The sequence below is a fragment of the Mytilus trossulus genome, chromosome 6 (assembly GCF_036588685.1).
Source record: "Mytilus trossulus isolate FHL-02 chromosome 6, PNRI_Mtr1.1.1.hap1, whole genome shotgun sequence".
Taxonomy (NCBI): Eukaryota; Metazoa; Mollusca; class Bivalvia; order Mytilida; family Mytilidae; genus Mytilus; species Mytilus trossulus.
Window position 1 is genome coordinate 43,481,117 of NC_086378.1, and position 22,757 is coordinate 43,503,873.

Below are 22,757 nucleotides of genomic sequence, written 5' to 3' on the forward strand. Positions count from 1 at the left end.
AACAAAGAAGGCACTAACCAAGACTACGAGACAAGCATAGACCCCCACAACAGAGACAACAGCAGCCAACAGCACAACAAAGACAGTGATACTGTCGACAGTACTGATGCTACATACAACAATGAAAGGTATGATATAAATACTTATTCAATGTGACAAATGACATTGCAATATCAAAGGGTATCACTCAGTAAAATTCAACATTCATTACATCACATGATCTTGTTTCTCACGACAACGTCACACACTGCATGCACATAGTAAAACGATTTAATTTGTGATAACTAGTAATTTCAAGGTTGCATTATAAAAAATAAATAATTATAAGATTCGTTTGTATGGCTCTCCGTAGCGAAAGGGCCATTAAATTTTTACCCTTGTCGGTTTGTACGTCCGTGTTATGAAATTTATGTATTCAATACTCATTACCACATAAAACAGCCTTTGATTTATGTGGCGTTACCTTTACCGTTTAAGGGTGATGCCGCTTTTACACCATAATAAAATACAATTTCTAGCTATTTAGTTGTTCATCAAGTGAATATATTGTTCAATTTTAAATACTAGTAGTATACTTGTTCGTGATGTGTCATCTGTGTTTTATGATACCATATGGCGCGTTGGTTCATTCTTATTCTATTAAGACATGTATTGTTTTTTACAGCATAAAACCAAAGACTGAAGACGAAACTGGTGAATCTGCAGAAAGAACTGTTACGGATATATTTGGTGAAAGTGATCCAGATGAAAGCAGTAGCAATACGCACAACAGTTCCCTTGATCAATCAGTTTTGTCAGACAATTTTAGTTTCTTTCATAACCAAAGGAGCAATGGGTCAGATGAGGCAAAAGAAAACCTGGAGAATGAAGACAATGACAGTTCAGATGACGCCGAAAAAGACGATTCTCTCGATGAAGTATCAAATTCTTGTATGTTTCAAACAGAAGAACAATTAAGATACGGAGAGTTTTTAAATTTAGAGGAACTTTTAAATAAACTGAAATCAAAAGATGTTAGACATGGTATCCCAGAAGGAAAGAAAGACAACGTATGTTTTACAATTGACAACTCCAGAAACATTGCAAGACGAGTTAATAACTTACGTAGTGAATTTTCCGATGACTGTGGGGTCTGGATTAGTTCATCTGGGTCAACACCTAAGACATATTATGTTGTTCAAGATGATGGTAAGCTAAAAGCTGTTGTATGTAGACAGGGTATATTTTGTACTGAAAAGCAAATAAACAAGAAGAAAGAATTCATTCCAGTGGATCCTCAGCCCGCCGATGAAAAAATCGTGGAAATCAGTCGTAGCTACTCCACTCTTAAGCAACAGTCATACAAGAAAAGAGTAACATGGGTCGGAAAAGCACCTCCTTCATTTGATATCAACTTCAATGCGGCTGTCGTGGAATATAAAGGCAAACACCCTGGTTTTTCTGCTCATGGCAATTCAAAGAAAGGAAGTGAATTCGTTCGAACTCCAGCACTGTTATTTGAAGAAATGGGAGAACTTGTGAAGACCATGCGTCCAAAAAATGCATATAATAAATTGTTAATCAACTGTAGTGATGAAGCAACCGGGCCTTCGGCACCAAGACAGATTCGTGACAAAAAATACCGCGATAAGAAGAAAGAAATTCGGAATATAACTGGCGTAACAGGAAACCGTGGAAATATGGCAGATAACATACAAACTATAGAAAATATGATGCAGAAAGGACACAGTTTAATTAAGCATGTGGCTCATTCTCCAGGTAAAACACCGTGCGTTATCCTGTATACGGAAGAAATGATGAAGGACGTTGTGAACTTGTGCTGCAGTGGACAAACTCTTTTGGGTTTCGACAAAACATTTAACATTTGTGACATTCATGTGACACCATCTGTTTTCAAACAACTTTCTGTCACAAAGATTGAAACAGGAGAACCGCCTTTATTTGTCGGACCCATGTTTTTACACGACTGTTCGCATTTTGATACGTATAGTATATTTTTCTCGCATCTTAAGACCAAACTCGCGGATGTGGACACCTCGGAATTGGTCATTGGTTCCGATCAAGAAGGATCTTTAGTTAAAGCCATTGTCAAAAGTTTTCCAGAAGCAACTCATGTATTATGTACACGGCATTTGAAACTAAACCTTTCAGAAAAGATGAAAAATGGAGTTGGGATGCACAGAAAGGACAGATTAGATATCGAGCAACGCATTTTTGGAAGAAATGGCATATCTAATGCAGACGATAGTGCCGTTTTTGAAGAAAAGTGTGAAGAAGTCGAAGAATTCTGTAAGGAGAAATTTCCATCATTGAAAGGCTACTTTTCAACGGTTTTGAAGCCAGTCCTTAAAGGGAAAATATATGAGCCACAAAATGCGGGAAGAATTGAAAGAGAGTGGACTAACAATAATAGTGAATCGTACAATCATGTTCTGAAGATAGCTGTTGATTGGAAGCCTCAGTCATTAGTTGACTTTGTGATAAAGATGACAGACATGGTAGAGGCAAACTATAAAGATTTACGGAGAGCAGTGATAGGAAGAGGACCTTATACGCTTGCGAGCACACACGAACATTTTAAGATTGACAGGCATGTTTGGGCAAACAAAACTTTAATGGAAAGGTACAAATACTTTGCCAGGTTCCGCCGATACCGTATGAAGACCAAATTGGTTAAGTCAACAGATGGCAGACGAGTGGTTAATGAAGCTAGGTCGAAAGGAAAGAAGAAAGGTCAGAGGAAAAGGAAACTGGCTGATAGGACAACTACGCTAAAACGGCAACGCGTGCAGTAAATTTATTAAAAAAAAAAACTGTGTGTAATTTAATGTATTTATATGTGTATATATATTTCTCAGCACTACCTACTTATACTTCTTGTTTTTCTTTTTATAGGTAAAATACACTAATAAACCTGCAGCACATAAGTCAATGTCAACACTGGTATTAATTGAATTATAATAGTACTAGTATATTGCTATTATTTTGTTTCGTGTTTCCTGTAGTATTTTTTTATTACTCATATTAAATATCTATTGTCTGTGTATTGCATATGTTATTGTTTGTATGCTATATGCCCTCCTAGGGGCCCTTATTTGGTGAATAAAAAAATATTTTCTATTTTTCTATTCTATAAGTTAGGCATCCTACCCTACCAGTAATTTCCACATACATGTGAGTTAAAATTATTCTGTCACAGTATAAGGTTTCAATGATTAAATGCAATTTGCTTATTTCCTTCTATTACAAAAAAATCGATATCCTTTTCGGTTCTTTTCGGTCCTTTTCGGTTCTTTTTGGTCCTTTTCGGTCCTTTTCGGTTCTTTTCTGTAAATCGTCGCTCTTTTCTGTAAGTCGTCGAACCCATAATAAGGGCGTAAAAATTTCAAAAAATGTCTGAACTGTTATATTTTCAAAATAAAAACTATTCATAAATCAACGCTTCAAACTGCTTTCATGTCTTAATGTGTTATTGTGACTAAGCTACATTTTCCCCAAATTACTAAGAAATGATTGGATAGAATAGTGAGTCCAATTATGAAACAAGTTTTCAAATGTTTTGTTTTTCCATTAGATAGTTAAGTATTAGTGTTAAATAACACAGCACCTATTAACAGTAGAATTGTTAAAAATAAATTAATAAAAAAGATATTAACAGTAGAATTGTTAAAAATAAATTAATAAAAAAGATATCTATGCATTTGTATTGTACATTTGCCTGTCTCAAGTCAGGAGGAACCTAGTATTAGTTATTTTTTCGTGATATTTAAATTTTTGTGAGAATTTTACAGATTATAAAGTGTTTGTGTGTGATCTTAGAAAGTCTTTGTAAAAGGTGTTTATGTACCTTTTCTAAACACTTTGCAAAATTTTTGACAAATTGTATAGAGACTATTTTTCAAGACTGTATGTTAACCTCAAGAGTTTTTTTCCCCAGGTCATTCATCAAAATGCAGTCTGGTTGATATATACTCCCCATTTTCTCTTATTTATACATTTTTATTCAAATCACACACATAAAAATGGTTATTCAGTACAAGAACTATCACACAGAAAGAAATTCATCATCTATCTAAGTAGCCTAGTTCCATGCTGATTAAGCAGAACACAAGCACATACTTAAAGCCTACACTTCTATTTTACCTCGGGTCCGTAATTTTACGTCCCCATCCAAGGCTGCATGCAGACTAATTCTGGTAGGATTTCCACCTAAACCTAAAACCATGCCAAGCACACATGAAACAAAGCCAAACTGCTTGAGTATTTGCTCTGTAGATTTCTAGTCATTGTTTGAAATAAATATATCTCTGTTTGGACCGGAGGAGCTACAAGCAAAAGCTTTTTTTATTCACCGTTCTGTTTTGCTTAAAAGATAGTTTGAAATGTCAGCAGAATTTAAAAAAAAATCTTTCACCACCAAAAACATTCAAAAAACCCAAATAAATCAAAAGAAAAAAAATCTGGGATTTAATTTAAAATTTTAAATGTTACCTGGAGTTGGAGGTGAATTTGCTAGTATATAAGAAAACAGATTTATAACTTAAGACCAGCATAAATGTTTTGATTAACAAAACATATGACAACAATTAAACATGCATATAAGAACTATTCAACATTCATGAAGAAGTTGACCCACTTTATCTTATTAACCTATAGTACTATAAATTAAGGTACACATGAACTTAATGATAGACATAAGTAGCAGAATATCAGATGGGAATTCTCTGAGAAAACACACTGATGGTGATTTTTGTGAATTCTGCATTTAGAACAGCAATCCTTTATATTATTCTTAGTCTTTTCTAACAATGAGGTGACATAAGGAGATTAAATTGTAACAAGATCTATGGTGTCAACTGGGATTAGAAAGAAAACTAAGACTGTTCTAAAATGTAATGAGTTGTATTCAATCTTAATGCACCTTGAGATCACAAATTCAGCTTTATATATTCTAGATTTCTAAATCACCTATCCTATCCTTTAACTTACCTGCTTTATTTCCAGCTACTGGTGTGCCGCCTCCTTTAGGATTTTTATTGAGTAGACTGTTGAAGAAATTAGCCAGCATTCCTTCACTTCCAGGTGCTGTACCAGGTTTGGCTCCCTCCATCTGAAAATACAATTCATTATCAAAAAGTACAGAGAATAAAAACCATTGAAAAAAATAGTTTAGTGTAAACATATTTTATTGTTCAAAATGACAAATGGTTTCGCCACAAGTTTTACAATTATGTAACGTCTTCTCCAATAGTTTGATTTTTTTAGAAAACACACCATTACATATATATTCATTCTGAAACAAAAGTGTGATCATAATTAAAGGATTCCGAAGGATCGGCATATATTTTCTAAATCATAAAACTATCATTTCTTGGAAGCCTTTTTTTAAATACCAATACCTGTCAGAGAAAAACTACTGTAAATGCAGAAATGGATAAATTTATCTATTAACTAGAGGCTCTCAAGAGCCTGTGTCGCTCACCTGTTACTGTATTTACTGATGTCGGTCATCTTGGTTGGTAGGTGGGGTCATTAGACACTTTTTTTAAATAGATACCATAGTGATGATTGTGGTCACGTTTAGTTTAATATGGCCCATAGTTTTAGAAAAGAAGATTGTTGTACAAGTTACAAAAATGACGAAAATTTGTTCAAAATTGACTATAAAGGGCAATAACTCCTTAAGGGGTACTCTTACAATTTTTATCATGTTGACTTATTTGTAGATCCTACTTAGCTGAACAAAATTGCTGTTTACAGTTTATCTCTATCTATAATAGTATTCAAGATAATAACCAAAAACTGCAAAATTTCCTTAAAATTACCAATTTTAGGACAGCAACCCAATCACCAGTTGTCAGATTCATTTGAAAATTTGCGAGGGGATAGATATTATTCTGATGGACATTTAAATCTTGAAAGATTTGCCCTAAATGTCTTACTTTTAAAGATATAAATCAAAAACTGCATTTTACCACTATGTTCTAATTTTAGCCATGTCGGCCATTTTGTTTGATAGGCGGTGTCATCGGACACATTTTTCAAACTATATACCACAAAGATAATTATCGCCAAGTTTGGTTTAATTTGGCCATGTAGTTTCAGAGAAGAAGATTTTTATACAAGTTACAAAAACTGACGAAAATTTGTTAAAAATTGACTATAAAGGGCAATAACTCCTAAAGGGGTTGACTGACAAATTTGAGCATGTTGACTTATTTGTAGGTTTTACTTTGCTGAACATTATTGCTGTTTACAGTTTATCTCTATCTATAATAGTATTCAAGATAATAACCAAAAACTGCAAAATTTCCTTAAAATAACCAATTCAGGGGCAGCAACCTAACAACGGATTGTCCGATTCATCTGAAAATTCTAGGGCAGATAGATCTTGACCTGATTAACAATTTTACCCCATGTCAGATTTGCTCTAAATGTTTTGGTTTCAAAGATATAAGCCAAAATATACATTTTACCCCTGTGTTCTATTTTTAGCCATGGCGGCCATCTTGGTTGGATGGCCAGGTCACCGGACACATTTTTTAAACTAGATACCCCAAGGATGATTGTGGCCAAGTTTGGTAAAATTTGGCCCAGTAGTTTCAGAGGAGAAGATTTTTGTAAAAGTTTACGGACGACGGACGCCAAGTGATGAGAAAAGCTCACTTGACCTTTCAGGTCAGGTGAGCTAAAAATGGAACAGGATTACTACAAGAAATAGAATTCTTTTTTTCCCTGTAATATTCTCTTCCAATATGTATAGGAATCACTTTAAATCGTCTGGCAAAATTGATAATTGTAATTAAAAAAATGTATTCATAGCATTATTATTTTTAATAGTTATTTAAAAGTATTCATAAGTTTTTATAACTGCAAATGAAATGATAAAGTTTAATATCCAATAAAATGTAACTGTCCTATTGGTCTTTCATATTCGAGTTCTGAACCTTTGAAACATGAGAAACCAAAGATATTGACTTCTAATAAATTTTATCCAGGTAATAATAAAATACTATATTATTTTCTATTTTAGACTCACTAATTATTTACAAATCAGGCAGATAAGTTCTTGCAAAATCAAACTAGCCACTGCAATATTATATTTTACTACAATAATACAACAAACCATGGCAAAAAAACCAAACCTGACTAGATTTTATTTTCAAATCGTATTTCATTCATTTTGCAATAGGGTTCTATATATATGATATGGTTAACATTATAGTAATTAAATGCTGGTTTAAATCTATTAAAAGTTTTAAAAACTTGTTATAGTACACCAAATTCCAAATATAAACCATACAAAACCTAATAAGTTTTAGTGTTATATTGTATTAAAATTAATACTTTTAAAATCCACATTTTCACCAATAATAAACACAACTCTGTAGTTTTGTTAATTGAATCTCTGTTTTATACAGGATTTATGAACAACTCCACATTTATACAAAACACACATTTTAATAGTAACATCTTTTAAGCACACATTTAAACTAACCTTTCTCTATATAAAATACAAAATGAAAATTTGGTAGGAAGACTTCTTCTCTGATGTGTATGATTTTTTCATACAAATAAATGCAGAATAGTTTTTTGTCAAAAAAAACAACCAAAAGACGCTCTGTATATGCCTGTCCCAAGTCAGGAGCATTGTTATCTGTTGCAGTACATCATATTTGTGTTTCATTCATTGTCAATAATATCACCTCTTCTTATTTTCATATGTAAGTTTGGAACTTTTGAATACCTAATGTCACTGATAGTCTAAACTAAGTAATAACAGAAAAAAACATTGATTATAAATTTCACAGTAACTATGCAGTGATGCAAAAATGTGTATTATCTTTTATACGTATCAATGGCTGAATTCTACAGACTATACTGTAGATACATAATGTAGTAGCATTCTACAATTTCTACCTAAAAAGAATATACAAAGTTAACAGCAAGAGGAGAGTTCTATGCTTGTACATTCTAAGATGGAGATGCAGTGGCAAACCATTCAAATAATCAGACTATAAATCTTTTTCTAATTTAAAGTTAGTTTTTCACCATTAACACTATTTGTTTTGTAAATAAATGGACAGATATTACTTAATTTCTTCAGGATGTAACATAGTCAATACAATTGAAAAGAGAAGTATGATAAGAAAGAGTGAAATTTTATTTGTACAATTAAAGGCTTTTCTTAGTGGTATGGTATACATAAAAGATAAGTTATAAGTTGAAGATATAAAATATAAAAGGCAGAAGAAATATGTTTGTTCTCTTGTGCCAGCCATAATATAAAATATTCAATATTTTTTTATGTGGCAGGAAATTCATCTTAGGTCAGATGCAAGATGTGTTATTTAAAGATTTAACTTAAAGTTAAACAGAGGTGGTATTTCAAATATTTTCTTGTAACTTAATTGAAACATAGTACATTTTAAATACTTTTTTTGGTGTTAATTCATGCATGTTGAAAGTTGAACAGTTGTGATAAGGAAATATACAAAAAGTTCAAGTACCTGACTGTTAAAAAGGTTAATAGTTTGACATTATACATTATAAAATACTGAACGTCTTTGGAAAGTGTTTAAAAATTCAACTTCTATCCAGACGGGGAGGGCAAATTATTTATGTAGGCTAAGAAGTGGAACAGTTATCACAAGATAACATGCCAGCGGTGATATACATGCTGTATATATATATACAGGCTACAGAATTAGTAGAGACACACTATGTTGTTTAGTACACAGACTTACCAGGCGCTACAGGAAATAAACATAAAATACTAATGTCAACAAAAATATACGAAAAACAAATCATAACAAAGTAAACAAAACAATACAAACAATTACTCTTGACTAAGATACCATCATTTTCTGCTTAATTTTGGTGTTTCAAATTACTGTTGAAAAATTTATCAAAACATTTGTTTAGAAAATTCCAAATTCTAAAGATTTTGCATACTTATGATGATAACTTAGAGTAAAGTTTTATTCACAGGTATTAATACAAAAAACAAATACAATGCATGTAAGATACAAATAAATAAAATACTGGTTTTACAAAAAAATAAAGATTATTTTTCTTTTTTTTTGAGTGAAAGAAAATATCACTTCTTAATCATGGTTGAAATTTATTGTCAAAATTATGATTACAAAAGTAAACCAGTCATTTTCCAACATGAATATCTTTCATTTAATTGCAAATAAAAAGTGCTTCCAGTGAATTACAAAATGCTGATGATAGCCAATGCATGCTCTCATTTTTAAATGGTCCTTTTAAGACTATTTTACTGAGGTTTAATGACTATCTTGATGTAAACTGACTTTAATACAGAACTTAACGAAATTTATTTGAACTTCTCATTTCATTCTGGTCTAACAATTATAAAGGTGAATTGTTTCACAGCATTCAATTTATTATGGAACTTTGGAACAATGGCTCAACTTTACAAATAAAAAAATGCTAGAAAAAACCCAGTAATAATTAGAAGATTTCACTCTTAAATATTCACTTTTATTAGAAGTCTTAAGCTAAAACTGAAAACTTATCTACCATCTGCATTTGTAATATACTGATACATTCAAATAAACACATGTGATTTGTGCCTGACCATGATATAACTATAATACTAACCTTTTTAGGTGATGCTGTAGACTGTGGTGTCGTCTGTTGTTGTCTTGGCGGAGTGGTTGTAGACGTACCTGCTGGGGGCCGCTGAGGAGATTCCTGTAATTTTTTGTTATTGTTAGTTTTACTACCTATTGAGCCTATTACAAAAGCTTCTATTTAAAAAGAGCCAGTTTTCATTGATTTTAAAATATTAAAAATTAAACTCCATAACAGTACAACTGAATTATTTTAATCCAAAAATTTAGGCAACTCTCAGGCAAGCCATCTTATCAAAGATAGAGTGCTAAATTGAAGCTAGAATGTAGCAGTTTTCAAATAGAAGCATATTGGTAACCGAATATGATTTTCTTAATTCCTCTATCTTGATTAAAATATAGTATTCTGAATAAATGCAATTTTAAGTAACTGGTTAAAAAGTATGAATATTTTGCAGTCTGATTATTTTACAGAACCTGCGTCCAGACATTTCATACAGATGTAAGCCAAGCTCAGACAAATAAATCTGTTTTTTAATCGGATTGAAAACTTTGATTCTTTTATGCAGTTCAAGCAAAATGTGTTCTTAAGAGTACCCACCCCTCCTGGGCCTGGTGCTGGTGTTTTATTTAATGTTGTTTGTTGTTTCAGTAAGAATACTTGTTCATCTTCTACTGCTACTTCTGCATCTCTCTGGATTTGCTGTAAAAAAAAAAGAATTTTTCATGTTTTTACTTTTTAAATTTTATCTAAAAGGACAATCAATTTCATATCAAGGAAAATAGTCCTTTCCAGTTTTCAACATTATGCAACTCCCGACACATTTTCCTTAAGAGCAGGAACCATAATACAAGAATATTGACAAATTCCATATTGTTTATGACTTTTGTTATTAACCATTAAATCTATATTTAAAGTAAAACATAGTACTTGAATTTCCAGATGAATATTATAACCATTTCCAACTCTGTTCAAATCTCATTATTTGTATAAAAATATTGCTTGTGCGATTACTCCTAGTGTGTAGAATGAGGTTTCACTTAAATATACTGGGAATGAGTTTTCTTTCAATGAAACTTTTTGACAGAAATGGATTTTTGTGTGCGAAAAATGAAAAAAAAATTTATATATGTTTGTCACTATTTGTAAAATATGCATTTGTTTTTTCGTTCATTTTTTGTACATAAATTAGACCATTAATTTTCACATTTGAATTGTTTTACATTGTTATTTCAGTGTTTTATAGCTGACTATGGAGTATGGGCTTTGCTCATTGTTGAAGGCTGTTCAGTGACCTATAGTTGTTAATTTCTGTGTCATTTGGTCTCTTGTGGAGAGTCGTCTCATTGGTAATCATACCATATCTTCTTTTTTTATACATAGCACTCAATTTCTTTCTTAATTTTCAATACTTGACCTGTTTAGTTTGCCTGCTGAATGTGGGATCATACAGAACACTATCAAACAAGTTACTAACCACAACAACAATATTGTATATGATAATTCCCTGTATAAACTGACTGACATACCTTTCCTACTTTTGGTTTGGCTATTTTATCTTCATATGCATCATCTGGTTTCATATTGTGTAAATTTTCAAATAATATACTAATTTTTTTCTCATTGTCCCAGCCTGCTGGACTGTAAAAGATAAGCATCATTTAAGTATAATTGCAGATTATGAAAATTAGTTGGCAAACAAAGTTGGCTAATCACACATTAAGACTTACTAAAACTGAATGCTTTTTAATTTTATGTATATCTTATGTTTATTTAGAGAGCACTTGAAAAATGTAAGCAAACAAAATCTAAAAATGTTCAAAAGGCTTTAAACTCAGCTTTTATCACAAGGCAACATCCTGACTTGAAAGCATTTATGTATCATGCATTAATTGGTTATAAAAATACATTTCATTTCAAAGAACACACAAATCATATCCAAAATCAGATAAAGATAAGATCACATTTGTTTTTCTTTTATTGTTTTGTACATAAATCAGTCTTTGGTTTCCTCATTCAAATTGTTTTACATTTCTTCATGACAGGGTCTTTTACACTTGACTATTAGTATTGGGTTTAGCTCATTTGCTTAATTCTACATCTTTGATTTTATTGTGGATTTTTGTCTCATTTGGTAATCATACCACATCTTTTTGCCTCTATATTTCTAAAGTAAGACAAGTTTATTATATATAGAGCCAAATTAAAACTAACTTACACAAATACACTATCTTTTTCTACAACATACGCAGGCATATCAAATGGGAAACCATAAATTCTATGTACTAAATATCTATATAATAAATCACAATTCTTTTCTTCTTTCACTGATGTGTACACCAAAGAAGCACCATCTAAGTTACTGGTCAAGGAAAATTGAAATATATTAAATTCAAATGAAATTTAGAGTAAACTTCTATAATTTTACAGATATAATATAGAAACAATCCAAAAACTTTAAACACACACCTGCACAAACAATGACAGGTTTCAAGGCCATACATTACATATCAGAGAACCTTTTACTCCTCAAAACTATCCCTGTAAACTTAATTGATGTACATGAAGTGACTCAACCCATTTCTATGCAGTATGGATTTTCTCATTGTTGAAGGCCATACGATTTCCAATAAATAATTAGAACTATGATGGATAGTTGTCTCATTGGCAACCATACCCCAATTCCTTATTATTATAAGGAATACAATGTTAAAATGTGTTGCCTATTATGAAGGATCCCACAGTTGCCTAACTATGAAGAATTGAAGCTTTTTGAAAGTATTCATGTGTTACAAATAGCAAATCATAAAAAAGTTTAATCGTGCATGACACCATCAATCAAAACTTCAAGATTAATTATTTTATGAGTAACTCTATTTTTCTCAGGCAAGCATTAAAAAAAAAATCTGTTAGGTGGAAACTCCTTAAATTAGAAACTATAGATTTTATACATAGGAATTATTTAAAAAAAAAAAGACAATCAAGTAATAAGTCACTTTTTCTTTTGACCCCATTTATACCATATTTGAAGGTATTATGAATGAGTAAAATGCCACAATGAACAAATAATAAAAGGATACATTTTAAACAAAATTTCCTAACATGCTGTTGAATAAAATCAAAATGCTCTTCTCTGTAGTCATGCTCTTTTTCTAACTTTGAGATTGCATCACTCTGAAAAATAACACACAAAATTAACAAAATTTGTAAGGGTTCCGCGGAACCCAGTGTCTCGCCTATTGTTACTAAGTCCATTTAAAAGTAAATTACAGAAAAAAACGGAGTAATCTTTTTACAAACTTTACTTCTGGATACAATCTTATGATCATAAATAAGCTTCTGTCCAAGTTTGGTACAAACCCAGGATAGTTTAAGAAAGTTATTGAAATTTTAAAAACTTTAACCACAGAGTGAATGTAATGGTTCCCCGCAGAAAAACTAAGTCCATTTATAAGTAAAATACAGAAAAATGGAATTTTATTTTTATAAAATTTACTTCTGGATATTATCTTATGATCATAAACAAGCTTCTGTCCAAGTTTGGTACAAACCCAGGATAGTTTGAGAAAGTTATTAAAATTCTAAAAACTTTAACCACAGAGTGAATGATTTGTTTCCCCGCAGAAAAAACTAAGTCCATTTATAGTAAAATACAGAAAAAATGGAATTTTATTTTTACAAAATTTACTTCTGGATACTATCTTATGATCATAAACAAGCTTCTGTCCAAGTTTGGTACAAACCCAGGATAGTTGGAGAAAGTTATTAAAATTCTAAAAACTTTAACCACAGAGTGAATGTTTTGTTTCCCTGCAGAAAAAACTAAGTCCATTTATAGTAAAATACGGAAAAAATGGAATTTTATTTTTACAAAATTTACTTCTGGATACTATCTTATGATCATAAACAAGCTTCTGTCAAAGTTTGGTAGAAATCCAGTATAGTTTAAGAAAGTTATTAAAATTTCAAAAACTTTAACCACAGAGTGAATATTTGTTGACGCCGCCGACGAAGACGGAATGTAGGATCGCTTAGTCTCGCTTTTTCGACTAAAGTCGAAGGCTCGACAAAAATGATTATTTTATATAAGATTTTGCGGAACAATTATATAAAATACCATAATCAAATGAGTGCATGAATGTCTGCAGCTCTAAATTAACAATATCAAATTCCTTCCCTTTAGTTTCTTCTGATGTTTTGTTTCAATCAACCAAAAAATTGTGATCTCTTTTTCATGTCAACATTTTAATAAAAAAAAAATCATAAGACAATAAAATAATTAAAGTATGTACAAACAAAAAATATTTCCATTAATAAAGGGACATAACTCAACAGTGAAAGAAATGCCACCCGAATTCCAACTTGATCAGTGTTTGGAGGTAATAAGCCTAGTGCATAAGTTTCATAACATTTGGTTTAGGCAAGATCAAGTAGAGTTAGCAAGCTGCAAATTTCAATGATCTGACATGAGAATGGTAAAAGTGACACTTCAATTTGATCTGTGTTTTCTGGTATTAAGCATTGAGTAAAAGTTTCCTAACATTTAGGAGAGGCAAACTAGAGTTAAGAGAACAGAATCAATTTCCAAACATGAAAACAAAAGTAAACTGAAATGCCACTTCCTCTAGCTACAGGGCATAACAATATTAAATAATCCAACTGCTATGGAAAGTTTGCCCAGAGCCCGAAAACAGATTTGAATCCACTTTAAACTTTAACTTACCTGTGTTAAAACTACTACAATTGGAATACCTAGGTTGTGTGTTAGTGAATTTTCACCAAGTGGTAACTGTACTTTGTCACTATCGCTATGTACTGCTGGTGGATGTAGAGGATTGTGATCTCTACGTGGAGCAGACTGTGTTGTCTGTCCCTCCACGGGTTCTACATATTCTTGGAAGTATCGTACCACTACAAAATAGAATTTACAAAATTCATGTTTGAAACTGGTATTTTATTGTGCCTACTTTTTTAATATAGAGGTTAAGTTTGAAAAAAATGTTTGGTAAATTGTTCACAGTTCAAATGTTCATGTAGTTAGAATGTATGTTTTTATGTATGCTAGTCAACAAGAAAATTAATGAAAAAGAGAGACAGACTTTATAAAAAGATGAAAAAGTCTGGAAATGACAACATGAGAAACAAGTATAAGCAAATTAAACATCAGGTACAAAAACAACTCAGACAATCATACTGGCAATACATTGAAAATATTGTAACACCAAAACCAGATGAAAACAAATTTTCCAACATGAAAAAATGTTGGTCCTATATTAAAAGCAAAAAAAACTGACTACAGTGGCATAACATCACTTAAGCAGGCAGTTTCAATCAGTTTTCTCAGAACCAAACAAAATCACTGCTACTGAATTTGAAAACAATGAATACATGCAACAGAAAACAGCGTACCCTACATGCTTGACATAAATATCACCATCCAAGGTATCTCAAAATTACTTCTAAATTTAAATCCATCCAAGGCAAGTGGACCAGACGAACTTAGGCCACGTCTCCTTAGGGAGTTAGCACATGAAATTTCACCAATACTATGCCTTATATACCAAAAATCATTAGACACTGGCGAAGTCCCTACTGACTGGCGTACTGCACATGTTTCACCCATCTATAAGAAAGGTTCCAAATATAATCCAGAGAATTATAGACCTATTTCTTTGACATGTATATGTTGTAAACTTATGGAACATGTTAACGTTGTAGTTAGCGCAATCATGACACACGCAGACAAACATAACATCCTGTATCCCCTACAACACGGCTTTCGAAAAAACAGATCTTGTGAAACTCAACTTTTGGAATTTGTAGATGATGTCACTAAAAATATGGAAAACTCAAAACAAACAGATGTACTTATAATGGATTTCTCCAAAGCTTTTGAAAAAGTCAGTCATAACTTGTTAACACACAAATTAAATTATTATGGGATACAGGGGAAAACAAATGCATGGATACAGGGCTTCTTATCATGTCGTGCCCAAGCAGTCATTCTAGAGGGTGAGACTTCAGGCTATGTCCCTGTAAAGTCCGGAGTGCCTCAAGGATCTGTTCTGGGCCCAAGTCTTTTTATTTTATATTAACGACATACCAGTTGGGCTAAATTCCACCATACACCTATTTGCAGATGACACCATTGCATATCTGGTAATAAAATCAAACAGTGATTGCGAAACCCTTCAAAAAGACCTCAACACACTAGGCATTTGGGAAAATACATGGAAAATTGCTTTTCATCCTGACAAGTGTAATGTCATGTCCATCAGCCGAAACAAAAATCCATTCGTTTATAATTACACTTTACATGGCCACATTCTTGAACATGTCGATAAGGCGAAATACCTAGGTGTGACAATTCAATCAGACCTCAAATGGCAAAGTCACATCAACAACATCTGCAATAAAGCCAACAGCACACTAGGTTTTCTTCGAAGGAATCTTAACATCAGTTCCACCTCAGTAAAGGAACAGGCATATAAATCTTTAGTCAGACCATCACTAGAATATGCCTGTTCAGTTTGGGACCCTTACTTTACTGAGGATATTAACAAAATAGAAAAGGTACAAAGAAGGGCTGCTAGATGTCACTAACCGACACAGAAACACCTCAAGCGTTAGTGACATGCTAGATCATTTGAAATGGAGAGACCTTGCTAACAGAAGAACAGATGCACGCCTGGTCATGTTCTATAAAATCACATATCATCTCATTGCAATCACAAAAACAGACAGATTAATTCAACCGCTCAGACAGTCCAGGAACGTGCACACTCTCATACCAAATTCCATCCTGCAGAACACAAATAAGACAACAATCATTTTTCCCACGCACAATTAAAATCTGGAACAGCCCTCTCCTGAGTATTGTTATGAGCGACTCTATAGAGTCGTTCAAAGTAGCCGTCTCAAACTACACCTACAGCCCATAAATTCATCATGTGTAAATAGTTTTATCTTAATATTTTAAAAATAATAAATTAAAAATATGCACTTCCACTATGTAAAAAAATTTTGTTTTGTTAATTATCACAAATTTGTATATTTCACTGTATATATGTCTTCACAAAGCAATGCGCAGTACAAGTGACGTAAACTTCAATGTGTTGAAGGCGGTCATTACTTAGTAGAAGTAGAAGAAGTAGAAGTCAAACATTTGTCAAATACAATGATTCATAAAAGTTTCGATAACTCTTTTTTTTTCTGTACTAAAGGACACATCCATGTAACTGTTCCATAACAATCAAACAAATACTTTAACTCTATGTCACACAAAAGAATGCTCAGCTGGATATTAAAGATTTTTTTCCCTCACCAGCTGTTTCATCGCTAGAGACATTTTATCTGCAATTCACATTTGAAAGCGTGAAGGTTACTTTTTCAAATCAAAATATAAGGGGCAAAACAATCTGTTTAAGCTTGTAATTGAACTATCAGGAATTTACCAATTCAAGAAACAGATTTTAACACAAAATACAACAAACATGTTGACAAAACTTACTGACCTAAATTAATTTCTAAATATAGCATAAGAATATTTTCCAGTTAAGACCATAACAAATATGTAATCAATTTGAAGGCTACAGATGGTACATACCATTGATTCCAGGTCCCACATAGTTATACAGTGTGTAATAATGAACTGTGTAAACTTATCTTACCTACTATTGACTTTAACTAAATGATATTGTACTTTTGAATAGATACAAAGCAGGTGCTGTGAGTCATCAATTTTTATTAAATTCATAAATTAAAGATTTTTGTCAGTTTCTTTTATTTGTAGTATGATATACATTGTATTTTGTAACATATTTTAGAGGAGTTTTTAAAACTTGTTCAAATAGAAAATTTACACATGATTTAGATTGTATACTATGGATTTTTTAATGCAATTAATTTTGATGTATTAAATAATTGCAAGTTTTCCCAATAATATTTTTTTTGTATAAATTTATAAGATACAAATGTGCACAACTTGATAATCTTGATTACTAGTTTAACTTTACCAAGTTTTTCATGATATTACACTGACACACATGTCTTTGAATCAACAATAGAACTTTTTTCACATGAAGAATTTTTATTTGAAAAAAAATCAATATGTTGGATACAAAATTTTTGGATTGTATGGGTACAGGGGAACCACAAATTTTAATATTTTATGGGTACAGGGGAACCACAAATTTTAATATTTTATGGGTACAGGGGAACCACAAATTCAAATATTTCATGGGTACAGGGAAACCACAAATTAAATTGTTAAACAAATTGAAAATTGTCTTTGTGAATGTATGAATACTTAGGCAACACTACAAAATTGAAAAATTCAAGAAATTGGTACCCATGAAAATAAATGAATCCACAGTTATACATCCAGAATCAACAGCATTCAAAGTGAATATCATCATCATGAGTAATCTGTACTGATGAAGAGGTCAGAGTACAAGGGAAACAAAGAACTTACAACTTTCTTCATATTCCCTCCTATCTTCTGGTGGAAGTTTCATCCTATCTATATGGTGTTGTAAGACATTTGCCCATTTATCTAAAGATTCTAATATTGACCAAGGTTGTGACATGGATGCCATTAATAGGACTAGACTATGTTCAAAGTTCTCTTCTGTTATACAATATTTAAGTAAACTAGTGTGTGTTGTATCTCCATCTAATACCCATACTCCTAATCTAGTTTGATCTGAAACATAGCAAAATAATTGTTATATAACTTTTACTTCACCTGACAACAGTTATGTTCCAATAGCCAAATACTTAGTGTTATATCTGTGCAACGATTTATGTATCATTGCTTGGTCTCAATTTTATGTCAGGAGGAATGCAGTTTAAAAAAAATAACCATTTTTTATTTTTATTTTTTAACTGCATATGCTATAAACTGTTGATTCCAATGGGTTTTAGCGCTCTGAGGTGGAGAATCAGAAATCCCCTTTTTTACTCCTAAGGACTTCGATGACTTTGAAAGACATGTGGTGAATGTTGTGCCCTGTCTGGTTGAAATGTTTACCAGTGGGTTCCGTTCCATTCTCTATGACAATGACACTTTCTTTTTCTTGTTTCTCTCACCAGTTAAATTTAAATTATTTAAAAACTCGACAAGCCTCACGCTTTAAATATTCAAATTTAACTGCCTTGAGTGGAAAAATATCGTAATACACTTGTTGCAGTGATGGAATCTTTATTTCAACAACAGACAGTGCATTAAAATGTTTCTTGCAAAGCTACGATGAAAATACCTACCATCTCTATATTCATCTTTGACATCTATATAATAATATTCTAAACCGGTGCCTTTCTTTGGCTCCTCAGTAGCCTGTAGTTTGGCTATTAATGTGGTCTTACCACATTCTGTGTCTCCTAAAACAAATATATATACTCCACTTAACAAATTGTCAACAAACAAGTAACAATTATGTTTTCTCTATCAAACAGATATCATATTAAAAAACAAGAATGTGTCCATAGAATATGGATAACAAACTCAAACTATAAGTTTTTATGTTCAGTGGACCATCAAATTGGGGTCAAAACGTTAATTTGATTCTAAAATTAGACAGTTTATAACACGGGTAACATGTGTATTAATTTCAAGCTTAGTGGACTTCCAACTACATCAAAAACTTTAAACTGAAGCTGGATAGATGGACTTTCTGACGCAGACTGAAAAACATAATGCAAATAAGTTTAATAACATTTGGTTGAGGGGCAGGGACATCATACAGTAAAAAATTGTAAATTGATGACAATGGCAGTCTAGTTTGGTCTTTTTAATTTCTGTTGAGAGACATTTTGATATTTTTATTTTTTTCTTCTTCTGCCAAACCTTTTTCTTGCAGAATAAGGTTGTTTCACATGATGTCGCTTAGATATTTGGATATCATATCCAACGGTTATTGCATTTTGAAAACTCATCTTGTTAAGCTGAAGACTTTTTTTGTGAGAGTTATCTTCCCAAACTCTATTTTTACTTGTTGGTATCTCCTCCTTATCCAATAAAGATAATAACAAAATTTTTATTTCCTTACATCCTCAGGAATTTTTGGCTGATTTAGATCTAAGTGATTTGGTGAAATCTTATAGCAGTTATCTACCTTTATCAAAAAAATTTTGTCCCACAATTTATCTAATTTTTTTAAGAAATTGGTGAAACTGTGCAAAATAGTTTTTGGACCTTCATTGTAAATACACTATTAAATATGACGTATGGCAATACTGAAAACACTAGCCACTCAATCTATATTTGTGCATTTTTTGTATGCAAAAATGCAGATTATCTGTTGACACAAAACATGTCTTGCTTTTATGTAACTTTTAAACAGACCTAAACTCAAGCCTTTAAACTATGCAAAGTTCTAAGTCAATAAGCCATCATGAGGGGGCATGTTATATAATCTCCATTAAAATTAGATGTGAAAATGCTAATACATTTCTTTGTATATCATCACTTTACATGAGTTGTTCCCTTTTAACTGACCTTATCAAAAACTTTAACATGGAAACTATGCAAATTTTAAAGGTATATGTAATAGACAATGATTTAGTGGGTTGGGACAAGTAATGTGCAAATGCAAATACAACTGCAAACCAAACATTATTAAATTTGTCATGGCAAATTAAACTTAAAGTTCATGTACATGTATTAAACCTGAAGGCATACCAAATATTTATTAGGTACCAATTAACTAAAATATGAGGCCACAGATCCGTAGTAATTTCTTATTCTTAAATCTCCTGGCTTACATATATATGCATGTTTTAATAAATATATGTACATGTAGAATTAAATAGTCTTTTTTATGATCCTAAAAACCAGTATAAAGTATAAAGCTAGAAATGATCATATGTTTGAATTTTTCATTAACTTCTCAACTAGTTTTTTAATGCAGGAAACCAGTGCTGGTTCCCTTGGACTGCAGAAAGTTGATGTCACAATAGAACTTGTGAGTCTGGGTTTTCAACACAGGTTTTGTTCATGTTTAATGTACAGCAATTGAAGTAAGATCTTTACAATACAAAAGAAACATGATAAAACTTACCTAGAGCTAAAATAGATTTTGATGTAGGTAAATTTGTTGAAGAGCTAGACTGCACTTCTCCCAAGATAGTTGACCTAAAATATAACAAAGTTAAACGTTCAATCATTACTGTTATTACAAGATATGTTATTTTTTTTATTGCAGGTAGGAAATTCTTCTAATGGTGTTAAAAATATCTTAAACAGTAGAGCTAAATGCAAGATTATAACATATTAAAATGTAGCAACTAAAATTTGCCTATTTATTGTCCTCTCTGATCATCTTTATTGCTGGTATTGCTTGGTAATCATTGATAATAATGCAAACAAAATTAAAACATGTGTTTCCTCTAACCCTACCTACCCTAACCCTTTTTCTGTCATTTTGGAACAAGCATGGTTATATAGGGTTATTTTGGCCTATAGGGTTTAACAAGAATTCAGTGCACTATGATGATCTGGCTATCTAACTGAAGCAAAATTTCCCAATTTAGAAAGGAGCATGATGTTAAATAAATGAACGAAACATTGGCGAAAGCAAATTTTCATCATGTTCTAATGACATGAATGAAGTAACAAATTTATTTAGCCAAAAATCTAATGTTTTTGATGTTTTCTATTAAAAAAAAAAACAAACGCAGGAAGAGAAAAAAAACTTGATAAAAAAGTTGTTTCTTTGAAATTAACCATGATTACAAACTGCAATTTTACCAATCTTCAAAGCTTTTATCCAGCTTCTAAAGACAATTTTTTTCTTATATGAAAGTAAGAAGTTAAGGTAAGATTGCCAATGAGACAACTATCCACCAAAGTTCAAATAAAGTGGATGAAATGTCGACTCATGATTTTAGAAAAATTCTCAATCCGAATGCAAATGAATATTCGATGAAATGAACATGTTATCTCCTTATTAGGAATTAAATCGTTATAGATAATTGAAACTCTCATCATTTATATGCAACTTTAATTTTAAAGTTCAATATTGACTAATAATTATCCCTATGATCATGATAAGTCTGCAGTATGGCAACAAATTAATAGTAATTATGAAGTGTGGTGACTCCTGTGATGAGAGTGACTGTTGTGGCACATTGGAGACTGGATACTGCTGTAGACTGTTTGTTGCAGGTGTTGGTAAAAGTGACATCTTCCCAAAGTCATGTAACTCTAGGGTAAACTGGACCCCCGTTATCGCAATACTAACAAGGTACAGCCTAAATCCAGCAGTCAGCTTTCTGTCTACGTGATTACATAATTAATGCTCTTCAAATTCGTACTTTATTTTGTCTTTTTCACTTTTGGGATTCGAGCATCACTGATGAGTCTTTTGTAGATGAAACACGGGTCTGGCTTAAATAGAAGATTTAATCCTAGTATCTATGATGAGTTTATTTAGACCAGAATAGTGCATCATGTGATGTGTTAATTTTGTACATGTATTGGTAGTAAGCTTTGTCTAAATAAAGCCAATGGAACAATGGCTCCAACCTGTTACTTCAGTGTGAAGCTTTAGATGGAATGGCAAACCTCTTTAACCTCTGGGCGGACTAGAAAAAATGTTGGCGCCAAGAAAATCGAAATGACACTTTTTTCAAAGTTAGGACTGTAAGTTCCACCTCCACAATGATAATGTGAATCTTGTATGATGTCAATAGATTACAGTTTTTAAAATAGCGACAAGGCATAATATGAAAATGCTTCCCTATCACTGTATCATGAATCATAACAAGATTCATTATTTATGAGTCAGTTTTCTATAAATGCATAAATTGTGAATTTAAATTGTTTTATTCAAACAGGTCTGTGGATGTCAATTTGTTATCATATGGAAACTGTAATCAAACTAAACACAGACAGCATATATATGTTTTATGAATGGGAAATGGTCTTGATAAATTATGCTGAATGATGCGAATGGAATGACAAAAATCATGGCACCGCCCAAAAAGCATGAATTAAGATAAGCATGTGGTATGTTAGCCGTCGTGTTAGCAACATTCTCAATTAACTACCAAAGATTTTGGCCTTCATTTTCATCATCATCAGGCGTTGATGAACCCAATCTGTCATTTCTCTCGCCAACGGGCGCCATCTTGGATCGAAAGTTACCCGGATAACG

The 22,757-nt window shown here is 31.9% G+C and overlaps 1 protein-coding gene across 3 annotated transcripts in view; it reads right to left on the reverse strand.

Annotated features, from left to right (window-relative positions):
- The window catches only part of LOC134721398 (cytoplasmic dynein 1 light intermediate chain 2-like), a 29,164-nt gene extending 6,417 nt beyond the window's left edge, over nucleotides 1-22,747 (reverse strand). Inside the window, exons 1-12 of one of the 3 annotated variants that reach the window (XM_063584375.1) lie at nucleotides 22,651-22,747; nucleotides 20,661-20,734; nucleotides 18,865-18,981; nucleotides 18,074-18,304; nucleotides 14,324-14,511; nucleotides 12,681-12,774; nucleotides 11,819-11,954; nucleotides 11,130-11,241; nucleotides 10,201-10,302; nucleotides 9,628-9,720; nucleotides 4,990-5,110; nucleotides 4,144-4,215 (exon numbers count right to left, since the gene is read on the reverse strand). In XM_063584375.1, coding sequence (XP_063440445.1) covers nucleotides 4,144-4,215; nucleotides 4,990-5,110; nucleotides 9,628-9,720; nucleotides 10,201-10,302; nucleotides 11,130-11,241; nucleotides 11,819-11,954; nucleotides 12,681-12,774; nucleotides 14,324-14,511; nucleotides 18,074-18,304; nucleotides 18,865-18,981; nucleotides 20,661-20,734; nucleotides 22,651-22,730 — 1,420 coding nt within the window. In that variant the 5' untranslated portion in view covers nucleotides 22,731-22,747. Of the gene's footprint in view, nucleotides 1-4,143; nucleotides 4,216-4,491; nucleotides 4,513-4,989; nucleotides 5,111-9,627; nucleotides 9,721-10,200; nucleotides 10,303-11,129; nucleotides 11,242-11,818; nucleotides 11,955-12,680; nucleotides 12,775-14,323; nucleotides 14,512-18,073; nucleotides 18,305-18,864; nucleotides 18,982-20,660; nucleotides 20,735-22,650 lie in introns of all 3 variants that reach the window. The other 2 variants (XM_063584376.1, XM_063584377.1) reach the window with 2 other exon arrangements.
- Between the last annotated feature and the right edge of the window lie 10 nt (nucleotides 22,748-22,757).